Genomic DNA, 16,794 nt, shown 5'->3' on the forward strand with positions numbered 1-16,794 from the left:
CAGACAGCATGGAATTACCACGGATACTGCGCACCAACATATTCGACTTCTAGAGCAGGCTATCAAGCACAATTTCGGGGAGAATGCTCAGTGCCACGGAATCTGCTATCATCAGGATCGCATACGACCCCACCCATCCTGGCTCCGAAGGGAACTCGTTTATGCATGTGCAGGGGAAAAGGGAATCAACCTTTTGAACGAGGTGTGGTACAACACATGGATATTCCGCATCAATCTGAAGATTGAAGGCAATTTGGATGAACGGACTACACGGGCGCTGCTAGGGCTACATATAAAGGTGGAGAGGATCCAATTCACAGAAAGGGGTCGAAATGAAACTACAAAGCGTATGCGCCATTTGAGAGACGAGATCACATGCTTAACTGATGGGTCGCTAAAGATGAGAGATACGGGCAATTGTCGATACTTCGGAAGACGATTCGAGATTGGAAGGGACATCTGATGGAAGGCCACAGGAAGGCGAGAGGAAATGCTACATGTACAATGAAAATGATTGTTCATCACTTGAGATTTCATCAAGGATCAGAGCTGAGTTTACACAGCGCCCAGGGATCATTGGAGGACTCAAAAGAATACAGGATCGATGGTCTCATTTACCTGACCCCTTAGAAGTTGATTTCCCAACTAGACTAAAATACGAATCCGTAACCCGCCTAGTGGGTTGTGATTTAGAATCGAACTTCAGAAGTGATATGCAGGATACAACATATATACATATCCATGTACACATACAGTACGTCCATGCAACTCTGTGAAAACAGTCTAAAGTATTACTAAATCATTGTGAAATGTAGAAGTAACAGACTTTTTCACTGCTTGGGAAACCCTGCTCTAGACGGTGGATCTTCTTCCCCAATAGAAAGGGCCGTAGACATAAATCCCATCATCCGAGACCATTGATTCCTGCTTGGATTGCGCCACTTGGTAAAAGTGGACCCCTGGATGGTTAAATCGCCAGGGCGGATGATTTGTTGCTCGCCCGTGAAATGAGTAACCTCCATCTCTCCCAGGATCTGGACTAAGAAATCCAGACCCGTAGTCCGATGCACCGGGCATTCAAACTTGGGTGGAGTATCGATGTACCACACATCAGTACCTCCCACCTGGATCACCACCTGAGGTGGCTCCTGTATAGAAGCGATGTGAATGTTCGAGGTATCACTTCTGAGCGCAGCATGTGAACGTCCTGATATGCATTGCAATGTGACTAGATCACAGCAAAACTCATTGACGACTGGTGGCGGCTCGTCGGGGTCATTTTCTGTGGAGGGGAACGAGGTGTTGTCGTCGTCGTTATTGCCAGAATAATGCCGGTAGAGATTTGGGAGCGCACTATCGGCCATTATGAGATATAATTTATTTCGGTTCTCTCGTTGAGCTTTGCACAAAGTAGAGGTAACAAGGGTTGTACTTCCAGACGGGGAGACAACCAATATATGGAGACCGATCTGCCACGCATCCCAACACACAGTCCGAATCCCGATATTAATGCAATGGCAACTGAATAACAGTTTGATTGAGGACTTGGGGGCAAACTAAATGATGATTCCAGAAAACTCATGTCCGGCATTTCATTAATCATATGCCAGGCAGCTCCGGGGGTGCAGCCGATCTATTTGGTCTCATCCAGGATCAACTGCTCTCTTCCGATGAGTCAGTGGTGAGTTAAGAGAGAATGATGAATTGGAAGGCTGTGTTAATCCATATCAGAGACCACATCCCCTGTCCGCCACTTCGAAAAACACTTTCATGGCCGAGAAACAGAGTTCAACTGACTACCGCCGATATTCGACCATTGCCTTACTGTTCAAATTGGCCTGATGGTAAAACAAAAACAAATCACAAACACTGAAGTGGTAAGTCGCAGGCCGAAAGTGGCTCTCTCCTTGCACATAGATTGTACATCATGTACATGTAGAATAGCATACGCAGTTTGAGGATCGGTTTCTCATACCAGATTAAGAACCAGTTGCGGTTAATGTTGAGGACTACTAGGCCTGCTTCTCTCGATACGACCCGTAACGGTTCAAATCGGCGGGTCCCTTTCTTCATCATCTATAGATTTGAGCCGTTTTTATTTGCCCAGCGGCGAAGACCACCCTTATTTTTTGGATGTGAATAACACTCATTATCTGCCAGAACAACTGCGCGTGGAGCATTCTGTAAGATATATCCGTGGCGGCTAGAAATATTTGGGGGTTTCATTTTCGACGTATATTCTGTCTAGGCCTCCCCACAAAGCAGCGAGCACCATGAATTGGAGATGTGCCACCATCATGAATACAGTCGTGTTTAAATGTGCGATAATTGGGATACAGTATTGCGAACAAACTTGTTCTCTCTATGTATGGAGGATGCATTGCTATACTGGCACCTGAACAAAGCCACGTCTGCGAGACGAATCTTATTTCGAATGGGGAACCAGGCCAGCTACATTCCACCAAAGCGGCCGCAGAAACGCAGGATATGGCGTCTATCGGTGAAACGAATCGTTTTGCTCGACCGCCCGTTGCTGCTGTAACACACTCGTGCCTTTAACTTCACCATGGGGAATGGCCACATCCGAGGTCTTCATCGCATGTTTCTAAGATTGGGCTTTAGAAAAGAGCCCTTGTCCTTGCATCACCACGACCTTGCACCTGTCTATAATGAGACCAACTCCTCAAAGCTTGCGTCGCATCCCGCTCCAACTCATTTCGTTCCTCCGAATTTCTCCCAACGAACCTGTATCCGATATTTCCTGTTGCATAGGATATATTTTGACCTTAGCATCAAAATACACGAGGCGGCACAGAAAACGCGGATGGTCAAACCTCCACCTACAGCCAGCCAAGGAGACCAGAAACAATTCGATAACATCAGGCGGGCGCGCACATAGCAGAGTATTCAACGAGTAAAACTCCAACCCATAGACTGGGTCTTCACCTTGACATTCCCTTGGGTCACGTTCGGGAAAGTACGTTCGATTTTGAGAGACGCTGCGTCCAAGAAAATCCCACACAAAATCCACAATCGTGATAACATCAAGCTTTTCTGGTACTGTCCCCACAAAGTCTTCCATCCACATTGTACGAACTATGTCTATTGCTGTCCCAAATTCACCGACTTTATTGTGTGATTGAGTGACGACCCGCCATGTTGTTTCGACTGCAAGCCAATGCGTTGTCAAAGCCTTGTAAAATCTTCTATAAGCTTGTTGTCGTTCTCTTGAGGTGTGTTCGCTGGCAGCGTTGCTCAATAGACTAGAGGGATTTGCTGGAAGACCACGAGAAAAGTTGACTCTGATGGCTTGATTGCTGGACGGGCTCCGTCCCAAATCGCACGCAATTGGGGTGGTGCAATTGGTATACTCAATCGCAGAATCACAGTAGAGATCGAATAAGAGACGCATTCCCTGCCACCGACAAACCACATCCCAAATAATCTCAGCAGGTATCTTGGTATGACTGTCGACAGTGCTCAAAAGCCTTGAAGCCAGGTGGTTACCACGTCCGGAAAGCCGATCTTCGGGGACATGTTTAGTCTCGTAGAACTCTTGAGAGAATGCGCCATAAAAAGCAATATTTTTGCTCAGCACGACGTCATACTCGTGTTGTGGAGAGTGCGTCTATTTCTCGAATGTATTTTCATTAGCCAGGCACAAATAAGCAGGCATGGAAATCACACAATAATTGATCTGAACACAGCCAAACGAAAGCCCGGGAGTTCAAAGACAAAATTCACGAGTCTGCAACAGCGTACAAAATGCAAGACATCGTCAATATCATTGAGCCAATTGAACAATTGAAGGAGCATATCAAATGAAAGATCTAGAATATGAATCTGAGTCTCGGTCATCCTGCAATGAGTATTCTGTGGAGATAGGAGTTTGAAGACTGAGGACAGTATTAAGACGCGAAGAGGGAAGAAATTGAGGGCCGACTGTCGCGACTTACTAGTGTGCCCGAGGAATATCCGATAACGTCACTCTGCCAATTCATCGCTCTTCCAATTCATCACTCACTCCCAATTCATCACTCACTCCCAATTCATCACTCACTCCCAATTCATCACTCCCTCCCGATTCATGTATAATGAGCACTCACTGGACTTCGCCATTTTCGCTTATTGGATCTAGTTGTGCTCTACCGCTACTATTGTGTCATATGTACCCCGATTCCACCAGGGATCAAGCTTTCAGGTCATCTTTCAGTGGGCTAGGACTATATTTCTGTATAAGTTGCAGTGACGGATAGTGGATGTGTATTTGGTACCGTAGCAATACGTGATGGATACCTTACTGAGTCTTTTTCCTCGTTCAGTATTATCCTACTGTATTTAGCCTTGTAACAGATCCTTAAATATAGGAATAGCTTAGCGCACCATATGATTAGCGTTTGAAATAGCTCCTCTACGTCCGATAGAAAGAGCGAAAGCGGTCGCTACTATACTCTATAGACTTTCGTAGTTGGATCAGCTATAGGCGTGACACAAGAGCTATCAGCAAAAGCCTTTTTAGCCGAACTTCACGGAGGCAAGCGATCACAACAGAGTGTTGCCCGATTCGGCCCAATGTATCGGTATTTGAGTCGGATATATCTTGAGACTACGTGCTCGCCGCTGCGATTATGAGCTTCATTGAATCCTGACCTTCTCTTCATACTGTAGCTGCCACGATGCGAAAGAATTTAAACCTCTGACCTTATTTTTTGAATCACGTTCGCATAAGAGTTTTACTATAGAATAGTTACCTCGTTATGGACCCAAACAACACTAGTACTCGTGACGAGATTATCTTCCATAGTGGTCGTAGATAGCATGCTAGTAGACAGAGTGCTGGTAGACGGAGTGCTGGTAGATGGAGTACTGGTAGATGGAGTACTGGTAGCTGGAGTACTGGTAGATGGAGTACTGGTAGATGGAGTACTGGTAGATGGAGTACTGGTAGATGGAGTACTGGTAGATGAAGTGCTGGTAGATGGAGTCCTAGCAGATGGAGTGGCGGTAGATAGTTTACTGGTAGATGAGTAGGAGGGCGAATTGGTTTTGTTCCATTTTCCAGTTGCAACACACCAGCTACCAGCCTTTAATCCAGAATTGAGCATACAGGACACATGATTTCCATTTTTATTGGAAAAAGTGACAAGTCCCGTGTGGTTCACCTGAATCCAGGCAGCAGGCGAACCGTCTTCTGTACCGCATACATTGACCTTGAGCACATTTAAACCATGACGGTTGCCATTGACGACCTCGCTGAGCTCTAACAAATTGTTAACAGCGGTTAATATTTCAATGGAGGGTGCCTACCTGAACAATCAACTCCATCAAGAAGACCAAAAGACGCAGAGTAACCCGTGCAGCCATAATTATCGTTAGACCACATCAGACATTGCCCATCGTGATCTATGACCTCAAGAGTTCCGGCTTGGGAAATCCCTGCCTGAATAATGGCTAGAATTGCAATTAATAAAGAATGCATATTCGAAAGACTTTAAGGAACGACAGGCTGCCTTGACTTGGATGGACAGAGTTAAAACACACTGCGCGGCTTTAAGTATGAGCTGTATGCACCAGAGTATACGTTGGCACACGGAGCATCGAAACTATTTTCTTGAGGGACAGCAGAAACATTTTAACCATAATATGAAGCCTCAGAGGCGATTAGATGAAATGCTAAGCAGTTTAGCCATTATATGTATTCTGCTACATTACACCCGTATTAAGGAATAGCCTGACTTTGTTAGTTGTCGAAAGGGCTCATGGTAATAAAACGAAAGTGATATTCCCGCAACAAACTTCAAGAGCAGGGCAGAAACTGAGGGTCAAATTAGCGCGACAACGCTTTTAGACCAGGCGGAATGTGAGGGCCTAGATAGAACCTCCTACCGCACAGATCGTAACCACCAGGCAGGCAGAGATATAGGTAATACTCAGCTAGATCCACCCCGTTTGTAAATTTTGGTCGTATGCTCCGGTAAAAATGCGGATAATCAGTAGATCCGCGATGAGCTCGCAGCGGGGTAGTTTATCAGACTTAGCCCCACAACTCATCCTTTGCTCCCAGGAACCGACTCTTGAATAACCCCACTAGGAAATATCAAAGAATATTCGGGACAGGCTGGCACTGACCAATATGTTTTTGTCGGATCTTGGATAAGAAGCTTTCCTCTAGCTCCTCTGATTCTATCATAGTAACCGCGGGGATCTGGAAGGAAATATTTTTACTTGAATAATGCAGCTACTGATATGGCTAAGTAAAAATGATGACGACGGCTATTCGTTTACGTGGTCCCGGTCAATCAGAAATATCAAGAATATGAAAAGCTCCGAGGCAGTAAGTAGATCACGCCCAAGGTTATGTCGTATCATACAAACAAAAACATAACAATTACGTTACATTACACCCAATAAGTACCTACTGAGCATAGCCCTGACAAATGTGGCGGTGCAACCGTGTAATAGTAATGTAACGGTATTTTGATTTGTGACAAGCCGGCTGTAATCAGTTTTCGTCAGAATACTGCGTTCACACTCGCCATCGTAACGATTTTACGCAGCGAACCTCTTCAGATTCAAATTTTAGCACGAATGACGGCTAACATCCTGATAAAAGAGTTTCTTAGAAATGCTAGCTCTGGAGAATGTTACAAGATCTTTCATTCATTATTTCGCTGCAGCGAGAGTGCCTGTCGCTGGAGTCTTGGCTAGTGACATTATAACATTGAAGGCAGATGGATGTTTGTTAAAAATAAATTATGTACAAATAGACATGATTGACACACAACATTGCGCTCGACTTGTATGAACGACTTAGCGAGCATACCTCTGACGGGCCGTCCGATTAGCCCCTGATCTGGTGCATCGCTGGGGAAGCTCTAAATCCTGCCAGGCCTCTCGCAGAAAGGCCGTATCTATGTCTGCGAAGTGGGGTCCAATCTGCCTTAAGGTCAGATTCTGGCTCTTGAATTCAAGCATCTTTCTTCTCTCCTTTGCATAGAGTTTCTGTCGCAGTTTTTGAGGGCTCGGTTCATCCAAATGATGCCGAGGCTGTTGTGATCTCGTCTTGGTGAGATGAATTGGAATATCACAACGCGGTTTTCGATCGCTTGCCTTCTCTTGGAGACTGCCTTCATATTCGCCCTCATCGTGTTTGGCCCCATCTTTTTCTGGGGAATTTTCTAGGGTGTTCTCAACGTTGGGAGGCATTGAAGTGGGCGGTTCCTCTCGGGAGGACTTCTTGCTCTGTCTTGCTTCTTCGTCAATGTCACAACCAGGCTGCTCGGGGACAAGGTCTGACGCAGGGGAATTCGATCGCATTGTGTAACTAAGCGGCATCTTTTTGGTGTCGAAACCGGTGGTAGAGAGACTTAGTGAGTTCAACCCGGCGGCAGCTTCAGCACAAGCCTGTTGCTCAATTCCATTGCTGTAGCCAATGGGCTCAAGTATTTTTGGATCAATCGCCTCAAGCCCAGGGGTTGTTGGTCGAGAGCTTAGAGGAGAATTGGCCGCGGAGAAGCCCGATTTAAAGCTGCTTCGGCTACTCGAGCAGAGACTGTCGGACTTTTTGGACAAATCCTTTTGAGGGTCCTCTGTGACAAACGACTCAAGATGCGGGGCAGGCAAGAATTTCTTGCTGAATATTCGGTCATCAAACTGCTGAGTTGGAGATGAATAGGGACAAAACCGGATTTTCTTAGGCTGCTCCTCAATTGGCTCCGTTAAATAAGTTTCCTCTATAGTTCCGCTGGAGCGCTTCCTCTTTCTCGGTAGTTTTGGGGATTTCCAAATGGCTTGGTGAAGCCCGTGCTTGTCGTGCAAGTGATATCGCAACTGGCGTTCACTGTCAAATGTTTGGATACATCCACACAGTGGTTTTGAAAGGGGCCAATTAATATTTGGAATATGTTGACTCTCGATATGTTCTCTCAGGTTATTGATGTCCACCATGTATTTTAAGCATCACCTCAAGTCGGAATGATCAATATGGCATCGAGGGGTACTGATCTATCCCCCTGCAGGTGCTGTGATACTGTGACTTGATTTCAATTACCACTCCTCTCAAAGCTCTTCCTTGCAGCGTCTGCATTGTGTACAAAACTCGCCAGTCTCTCCTTTCTCAATTGTTGTGAGATGAGACCTCGATCCAGAAGAAAGCCACCGGAAAGAATTCCTGCACTATCTAGACAAAAAAATTCAAGTTTTGGACTTCGTGTTATGTTTATAGCCACTTCTATCCCTCCAGAAATAAGAATTTGACCAACGTTTCTCTGAGCTTTGACTTCTCTCAGTGAAGGCACAGAAACCAACATTCCGAAAGTTACAGTTTGCTTGTCCAACCACCGGCTGCAAATCGGCCGATGTCAACTTTCAACGCTGCTAGAACGTACGCTTCTTGAATATATAGATCTGCTAGCCATATCTTTCCCGTCCACACTAGATCGGTCGGATCAGGCCCTTTCCATTTCGCCAAATACCGTTTACCGCCCTCAATGCTACAACGAATGGCAAGTTGATCTTTAGTTGTTTCGTTGATGGTCAGGAGGTTGGCCAAAATCAAGACTGCGTACGCTGACTCTTCGAATGAGTGTCGTTTGCCCCAAGATCCGTTCTCGTTTTGGGTTTTCAACGTGTATTCCCTCGACTTTGAAAGTGTAGAATCCACGAGGTCCATCATGTTACGGTCTGTACAGAGAAGGCCCCGTGAGTTGGCAATGCGAAATTTGGCTAAACTGAAGGTCATGTGTAGGATCGCATAGTATTCTGAAGTGTTCTAGGGTCAAATTGGTATATTTTCATCACAGCTGGAGTAAAGGACTTACCCAGTGATCCCCAGGGACGCTATCGTTCTTCCAGGTATTGCACAAATACTTGATGCATTTAATGATTTGTGCTTTTGGGGGATCTGGGCTGGAGAGGAGTGCATTGAGAACATTAGAGTTGACGCTGATGCTAGGGACTGCATTAGGAATGCGACCGAAAAACGTTTGGAAGTACGTATCGACTTCGTGGTTTGTGATCAAACTGTCTAGGCTAGGGCTGTGGCCGTGCAAGAAGAGCGCAGTGAGTGCCCTACCGGTATCATCGGCGTCAGGTACCCAAATAGTTGCTGAGGAAAGTCAGTGTTGTTGTTTTGAAATAGTAGCGGCTAAGGAGAAACAGAATACAACTTACTCGCACCAACACGACCCCCATTCGACTCCAGCTGCTTTTTGAGGAATTGGACAATCTTATCCACATTCCCTTCGCCCAGTTCCTCGGTACTGAATCCATTTTCCAGCAGGGTGGTTAAAACCTAGCTATATTTAGCTCATGGAACGCAGCAAAACATCAACAATTAAACCTACCCAACTAGACTCAAATGTGGTAAGAGGGAAGATCGAAGCCACACCTCCCGTGCCTCGGCCACTTCCGTTGTTTATAACGTTGCGTAGGTATTCCTCGCACATGTTACTCCAAGTTGGCGCATACATCAAATATGCCGCTGTCGATGCAGGCAATGCACCGAGGCCTTCAGATGATACCTGATGCCCAATCCGTGCAAAGTCCAACTTCCCTAAAAGACCCTCATAGCAAAGCAATGGCACTTTGCACTTTTCGGTATATAACCACTCAATATCCATATTTGCTGCAGTGTTGTACATAGACCAAAGTTCTTCTTCGCCAGGAAAGGTAAATGAGATATCTTCCTCGTCCTTCAGTCGGTGAAGAAGGACCGGGATAAGTAGCTGGAAACCGAAGTGCGTAGTCTCAGAAACCTTCCATTGCTGCAAGGCGGCGTTGAGCCATCGCTTTGCACGAGAAATACGGCATGACATGTTATATGGCAAGGTGCCATTTGTGCAATCCCTAACTCTGGCATGAATGCACAGAGCAAGAAGCCCCGCTAGTGTATGGATAATGGTGTCTGGAACCAAAATATCAGCGGAAGGGGTGCGTGCTGGGTCAGTCGATTTGAAGGAAGACCATTCGCCACTGTTGCTTTGTTCCTTCAAGAGGAAGCCGAAGCATTCCGGAAATAACCATCTGGAACCTTGTCCGTCCTTCTTGACGATCATTGATACCCACGCTGTATCGTAAATGGAGTGTGCCATAGAGGAAAACCCATGGTCCGTATCGACGGCAGTGGCAATTCGATGAACAAGCTTCTTGGCACGTTCGGTAAGACCTTGCGGGGTGGGTAAGGCAGACATGGCACTAATGGGTATGTTTTCACTTTGGCGGAGGAAACACGGAATGATGATCTTTGGTGACGAAGAAATGAGACTTCCTAGCACAATAAAAAAGACGTAAGGTGAGGGATATCAAAATCTCTTGATGGGATATTCAGGGACCCCTTTTATACACGAATCAATTAGATATATAATATCAGCAGTCTTTGAAATGGCGGTCAGGCATCTCACTGACCCTATCATCTTCTTGTGTGCCACAATTTTGTTCGTCGTTCCACCTACGTGCGCTGAAAATCTGCATGGTGACGGACAGACCCACCACTAAGTAGAGGAGAACAGCAACACCTTTTGGACTCGTAACACTTCTTGTCGATCATTTCATCACATTGAGCCACTGCTACATCTGCTACAACTGATATACGCTATCTGACCGCTTGTATCATCGATCGCAGGTGTGCATTAGACATGCTTTGTGAAAGTGTCCACCTCGGTGGGAACAGACATGAGGCTACCATGTTACCCATAGGATTTCTCATGCACACTTCTAGACACTATATTTTAAGTTCGCCGTTCAATAACATTTCAGGATACAATTATTGAGTGTTTTCAAGGGCAATGTGTTTTCGACTCCAACTCTATAATGCGATGAAATATCCCGTTAACCCAAGTAAAGAATATGGAAAGCAGATGAGTTGAGCTGTTGTCTTAAGAGTTGGGTTAAAGCGCAACTGAAACTATCGCCCAACCCATATGTGTTTCTCATGATATTGTTAATCCTCAGAGAACATTTACTAATCAATGCTACCAGCAAACAAAGTTGCAGCATTCCTCGATGATAAAACTTCCATCAACTGAGACTCCTGCCTCTGACCGTGAGTTTGATGATTTCTCGGGTTACGCTGGTAAGGTAACAGTCCGACTGCATGGTAGCACTCTGTGGATCAGCTAATTCAAGCTCAAACTCAGAAAAAATGTATGCAATACAACCATAAATTTGAGGATATGCCAACCTGATGACGGGATGATGAGCATTAATTGTACCGTTGATTAGTAGAGCATTAGGTGAGCTTACTTTTGCGCAACACAGGTATGTCGCCCTTTGCCAAACGCAATAGACCACTTGCTTAGTGCCCGCCCCGATTCTCCCAGCCATCTTTCTGGCCTGAATAAATGCGGATCGGGGAAGAGGCCAGGATCCATATTGACACTCTGCTGGGTGACGGAAAACCATGTCTAATTCCAATTAGAATACATAATAGGGATTCATTTGCTGCACTGCTTACCCCTCCCGGAATGAATTGACCTGCCACCGTAGCGCCTGTATTTGGAACGACCCTTGAAAAGAATCCAGGAGTAGGAGCTGTGATGCGCAATGTTTCGCGAATAACGGCGGTCTTTCTTTGTTAGTTCTTTAGAAAAACTCGTGGGTCAGTTGACAAACGTACCAGATATTCTAACTCCTGTACTTTTTTAAAATTCCAGTTCTTTAGATGGAACTCTGACTCTTTGAGCTCGAGTTTCAATTTTGCGAGGACCGGTGGATGGGTGAGTAGATGGAAGGCTGCGCCTTCTACGACATAGGCCAGACTAGTAGAGCCGGCAACGGAGAACATAATGGCGGTATTTATGATGTAATCATCATTGACGGGCTGCCAGTGCCTTTCTGGTGGGCAGTCAAGAATGGCATCGCATAAAGTTGGCTGGCCTCGATGCGAGATGAATTTTCCTTCGTTTCTTCGCTTTCGAATATATTCAATTTTCTGCCTGCATTGCTAATCACCGCCGCATAAGCCACTATTGAATTAAACGGATATACACTGCATGCTTACCTTTCGAAACTTAATGTAAGGCGGAATAAGCATATTCACGACGACGTCAGGAAGTATGTCGAGAAGTTTATTGAGGTACGGGAAATATTGAACTATACAACAGTCGTTAGCTTGAAACTGTACATCTGTTGAGAGAAATACTGCCATACACAAAATTGAATGAATAAGGAAAGATCGGTAAAGATCGGCTGTTTCCTCAAGCACATTTTTGTCGGTACTCAAATTTTCTGAGAACCCGAAAATTGCTTCCGAAGTCATACCAGCCTGTCAACTTGTTAGCTGTGGACTAAGTACCAATACCATCAAAAATATTTAAAGAATTTAGCAACAAGAAGGCGACGCACTGCTAAGAGAGTGATATACTTCAGTAGTTCAATTGTGTCGCCGGCTTGTGCACATTTATCCAGCACTTCACCCAGCTCTTCGAGCTTAGTAGCCAGGCTAGGCAAGAGTATCTCAATAGAAGACCAATTTAGCAGCGGAGCAAATATCCTACGTTCAATGGCGTGCTTTTTGGGGTCGGTTATGTTTGACAATGCGTTTGGCCACGGAAGACTTTCCCAAGAAGGTGTTTTGTGATAAGAGGACTCGGTGAAAGCTCTGTCATTCCAATGAGTCAAACCATACAACATGCTTTAACAGGATGAATAACCATACTCCATGTAATAATCTGGATTATTTATGTGCAAAGTGTTAGGACCAATGCGGATAATTTTGGAATCTATGGTTGAGAAAGTGGTTAACAAACACTATCACGGAGGGACAGGTCACTTGCTGCTCACCATATGTTGCTTCAAATCCTGGAATCATGGAGAGATATTTCCCACCAAGGATAACATCGTGGTAGAATTGGTACCATTGCGTGATAGCGGCCAAACGAGGTCCAGGGAACTTCCTCAGTGGATGGAAGAACAAGCGATAGATGGTCGTGAAGAATAAGACTAACCCTAAAGAAATTGTGAAAATTATGGGCAGCATCAAGGGCGAATTCTCAAGCTTCACCATCATAGTGGTGGACAAGTCCGTAACCCAACCTGGAACATAGTATGCATCCATTGTTTGCATGTTCACTTTGTTCATAGCAGCCAACAAAATTCTAGCAATAAAATTTTTAATAGCGCAAAGTATAGGCCATGGAGTATACCATAGTGTATATATATACAGACCAATACCTTTCCCCCCTTTCCGTAATTTGTCGATACATCTACAAACTTCACAATTGATGCAATGTCGGCTCAATACGGTTAATCCGGGCAATAGAAGAGCACGATCTACGCAAAAAGTGAATAGGCGGTCTAGGTTTCCTGTCTAGGGATTGAAAATTTTCGAGAGGATCGAGACAGCTGGTGGATAGATTCAAAACTCCGTGAGCAGGACCACGTAGACATTCAACATGCAGCGCAGGTTAACTCCAACGCTAACAGGAAACCTCATGCACCGCTACCCGATACAGATCTTTACCCACGTACATATGATATGGTTTCAGGCATTTAAATGACTCACAACAGGTCTATTCGGCCTGATCCTTGCCTGCATTGCGAATAGACCTCGCCATATTGCTTTTTTGGGCGGCCCAGCTGTGCCCAAGCCTAAACCCGCCCATCAGTATATAAATTACTGGTAAATACACTGTTTACGTGCAATTTGAATACACAAAAAAAAAGTAAAATCTGTATGTAATACTGTATTTGGGCCCTTGGTGGGCGGTTTGGAAGGGCCCCGCCAACCCATGAATGAGCCGTGGCGAGGTCTAATTGCGAATTACCCAGATCGGCCAAGATGAACCAAAATATGCACGTACTCGGGTCGTCGCACCTGTCAGGCGATCGATCCACTGCTGATCTATCTTCGTATTTGGCATGGTCCCGGTCAAGTGCCCGTAGCTCTGCCCAAGTTCATAGGACTCTCCATATGGTCTAAGGAAACCTTTTCGGATTAACATACAACAATCTGCATGTGTTCATGTCTGTTAAACCCGATGTTGATTCATAGAGATATTAAGACGTCAACTTGATCTAAGCAAGAACCATGATTAAGGTACATATCAACCTTTAGATACTTAAGAAAATAAAAAACAATATATCGACGGAAATATATCAACAGCTATGTGCTGTGTCTCCTCTCTCTGGCGACCACTTCGTCACGCATCTCCTTCCTAAAGTCAAAGCCTCTTACAGTGAGATACATCTAATGAGTTATGCGGGCTTGACGCTGTACAGCTCACGACTGCATACGAAACATCCTTGGAAGGGAAATCTTTCCTCACCGCAAATACAAGGGCTAATTCTTAGGGATAGACTTAGCTAGGAGATGTAATATCTTGATCCCACGCAGTGGGACCTAGATAGTCGTCTTCCTAAGAGGCTTCTATAATATAAATTAGGTCTCTCGTTCAAAATTAAAATTTTATGTAACCTCGAATCAGTTACATCCCTTTACATTTATATATCAACATATCATGAACTTTACGACCACAGCTACTTCCCACACGGCCTTCCGAGAGTCTCTGGAAGGTCAGACAATCACCATACCAAATATCTATCAGCTAATTCCCGGGTGGAATCCTAGGCTGCACAAAGAATACGAAAGGGCAAGAGATGACATTCTTAATCCTTGGATTGAAAGGTATGTTGTGTCTTTTCGTCCTAAAGATTTAAATTGCACCAACCTATTCATATGGCTGATACTGCTCGAAGGTGGGTGGACGACAAGGGTACAGCGCGAAAGCTCAAGGCAGCCGACTTTGGTGTATTTGCTGCCGTGTGGGGAAAAAGTGCATCTTTTGATGTACTTTGCACAGCAGCTAAATATTTTGCTTGGGTTTGTTCCTCTCAGGAATAATTTTTCGAACTTTGCATGGCTGACATGATCGCAACGTTACACTTCAAAGTATTTTATGTACGATGACAGTGGGTTTCCTTGATAGCATATTAGGATATAATAGGGATACTAGAACCTATCTAACAGCGCTGTGAGGTAACTAGTCTTTGACTGTGGTGCTTTAAAGTACGATACGTACGTCGTTGGAGCCTACAGAGAAGCCAGCCTACAATATTTCAAGTTCACTCTCATTGACGAAGGAGAGGCGCCAGACCTTTCCAGCTTTGACATGGAACTACAGAAAAGCCTACAGTGCTGGGATGAAGTTGGTTTGCATATCCACCAGATCTGTTCGAAAGGTACGTGGATATTTTGACCGTGCTCTGCAACCACTTGATTGAGCATGATGTTAAAGAAGGTCTAGAGACTCGTGAAATTCTATGCGATGAAATGCTACGATATGTTGGAAGCCTGAACAATGTGGATAGTATTTTTGATGACTGCTGCATTCCCTCCCTAGAGTGAGATCTTCATTTCCTCGTGCCGTTGTCACCGTCCGCCTGCTAACCGCACATGTAGACAATACTGGGACCGCCGTGAGGCCACGGCTGCTGCATATTGTGTAGTAGCTACAATTCCGTATGGCTATCTTACTCTTCCACTTTTCAACACAGAACGACTAATGATTGAAGCTTTATCTATGGACTAGATGTTACCAGAGAGGATATCCGAGATCAATCCATGAAGGATCTGTGGAGACATACCTCATACTTTGTTCATATGTGAGTTTAATATCCTCGATGACCTCTTAATTAATTCCCAAAAAATGTTAACAACGATTCCAGCACCAATGACATGTTTTCAATGCGGAAAGAAATGGTTTGGTTCCCTATAGCTCCAGAATATGAACGGCGCTAAGGATTGCAGATTGATGGTCAGATTGAAAATTTAATTCCCGTGCTGATGCTTAATCGCGGAATTGACTGCAATACGGCAATGCAACAAAGCTATGCATTTGCCATGAATGAAGCAATGGGGCTACGTGATGCAGAATCGCATCTTCGCAAGAAATCCCACGTGAGGTCGAAGGCCGTCTCGCGGGCCTTTATACAGGGATGTCAGGATGTTGCGATGGGACTTGCCCATTGGAGGTAGGATCACATTCCTCTCAAATCAGCAAGCCATAGTAACATTCATGTTTAGTTACTGTGGTCATCGATATGTGAAACCGTTTGAGCGTGATGCAAATGGCGCTATAACATTCACGATCGAGCTGCCGAAGCCCCAGCCACAAACCGCTTCCCTGGCCAAGAGGCTCGAGATTTCAAAATACTATATGCGTCAGCTTTGCTTTCCGCTACAGAGGGTGTTTTTAAATTTAGTCCAATTCAGCCCATTGATTATGTTGGTGACTATTTCGACCATTTCAGCCTTTGCACCTCGATCTGGGGATTCCGTATCTCTACTCTCTCCTGACTGGTTAGGCAGGTTGAAGGAAGTTGGACGATAGCTTGAACCGCCGAGATGCTCAATATACACTCTTTCGGGTTTTTTTGGATTTCATCACCTTCTTTTGCTAGTAATATTCTCCCGGTCAAGTGGGTACTTTTTCAAGTCTCGTAGAGGCAGAGGCTAGCGGCTGCACTTGTCCAATCACTACAAAGTGAGAAAAGTAAGGTCCAGCGAAGATCAGATGTGTTGCACATATAACTGGCGGCTACATTAGCGCGGAATAGCACGGCCGAGTCTGGCCACGTGATAGCCCCAACTGGAACTAGATTGGCTGGAGTTAGGGGGATGGGAACGTGTAACTCTTCTCGTAGTCAAATCGTCTACGACTTCTACACATATGCGGCCACATTTCGACTGCCTATTGATCTAATAAGATCGGTTTCAATCAAGGCTTTCTACGTGTTGTCTTTAGAACCCGACTCATCCCACCTGTCTGCCCTATAATTTTCTGGGACCTCAAACCA

At 45.1% G+C, this 16,794-nt stretch overlaps 5 protein-coding genes across 5 annotated transcripts; 1 reads left to right on the top strand and 4 right to left on the bottom strand.

The window, feature by feature from the left end:
• Positions 1–830: 830 nt before the first annotated feature.
• On the bottom strand, positions 831–1,364 carry PENARI_c039G05234 (uncharacterized protein; the record flags this gene model as incomplete). The annotated part of the gene is made up of 1 exon (XM_022637031.1): positions 831–1,364. One exon carries the CDS (start codon positions 1,362–1,364, stop codon positions 831–833), a length of 534 nt encoding a protein of 177 aa, XP_022483124.1.
• A 3,457-nt stretch (positions 1,365–4,821) lies between these two features.
• On the bottom strand, positions 4,822–5,364 carry PENARI_c039G07446 (uncharacterized protein; the record flags this gene model as incomplete). The annotated part of the gene is made up of 3 exons (XM_022637038.1): positions 4,822–4,986; positions 5,163–5,258; positions 5,308–5,364. 3 exons carry the CDS (start codon positions 5,362–5,364, stop codon positions 4,822–4,824), a joined length of 318 nt encoding a protein of 105 aa, XP_022483120.1.
• Positions 5,365–6,810: 1,446 nt separating this feature from the next.
• Positions 6,811–10,190, bottom strand: PENARI_c039G00319 (uncharacterized protein; the record flags this gene model as incomplete). The annotated part of the gene is made up of 5 exons (XM_022637015.1): positions 6,811–7,633; positions 8,322–8,770; positions 8,820–9,106; positions 9,172–9,292; positions 9,345–10,190. The coding sequence occupies 5 exons, from the start codon at positions 10,188–10,190 to the stop codon at positions 6,811–6,813; spliced, it is 2,526 nt and encodes an 841-aa protein (XP_022483095.1).
• Positions 10,191–11,237: 1,047 nt separating this feature from the next.
• On the bottom strand, positions 11,238–13,054 carry PENARI_c039G08849 (uncharacterized protein; the record flags this gene model as incomplete). The annotated part of the gene is made up of 8 exons (XM_022637044.1): positions 11,238–11,402; positions 11,453–11,563; positions 11,615–11,869; positions 11,999–12,090; positions 12,148–12,262; positions 12,343–12,598; positions 12,656–12,719; positions 12,781–13,054. The coding sequence occupies 8 exons, from the start codon at positions 13,052–13,054 to the stop codon at positions 11,238–11,240; spliced, it is 1,332 nt and encodes a 443-aa protein (XP_022483114.1).
• A 1,402-nt stretch (positions 13,055–14,456) lies between these two features.
• PENARI_c039G03306 (uncharacterized protein) lies at positions 14,457–15,527 on the top strand (the record flags this gene model as incomplete). The annotated part of the gene is made up of 5 exons (XM_022637027.1): positions 14,457–14,623; positions 14,695–14,744; positions 14,983–15,177; positions 15,234–15,339; positions 15,398–15,527. 5 exons carry the CDS (start codon positions 14,457–14,459, stop codon positions 15,525–15,527), a joined length of 648 nt encoding a protein of 215 aa, XP_022483093.1.
• Between the last annotated feature and the right edge of the window lie 1,267 nt (positions 15,528–16,794).

Source organism: Penicillium arizonense (genome assembly GCF_001773325.1).
Source record: "Penicillium arizonense strain CBS 141311 chromosome Unknown PENARI_contig039, whole genome shotgun sequence".
Classification (NCBI taxonomy): domain Eukaryota; kingdom Fungi; phylum Ascomycota; class Eurotiomycetes; order Eurotiales; family Aspergillaceae; genus Penicillium; species Penicillium arizonense.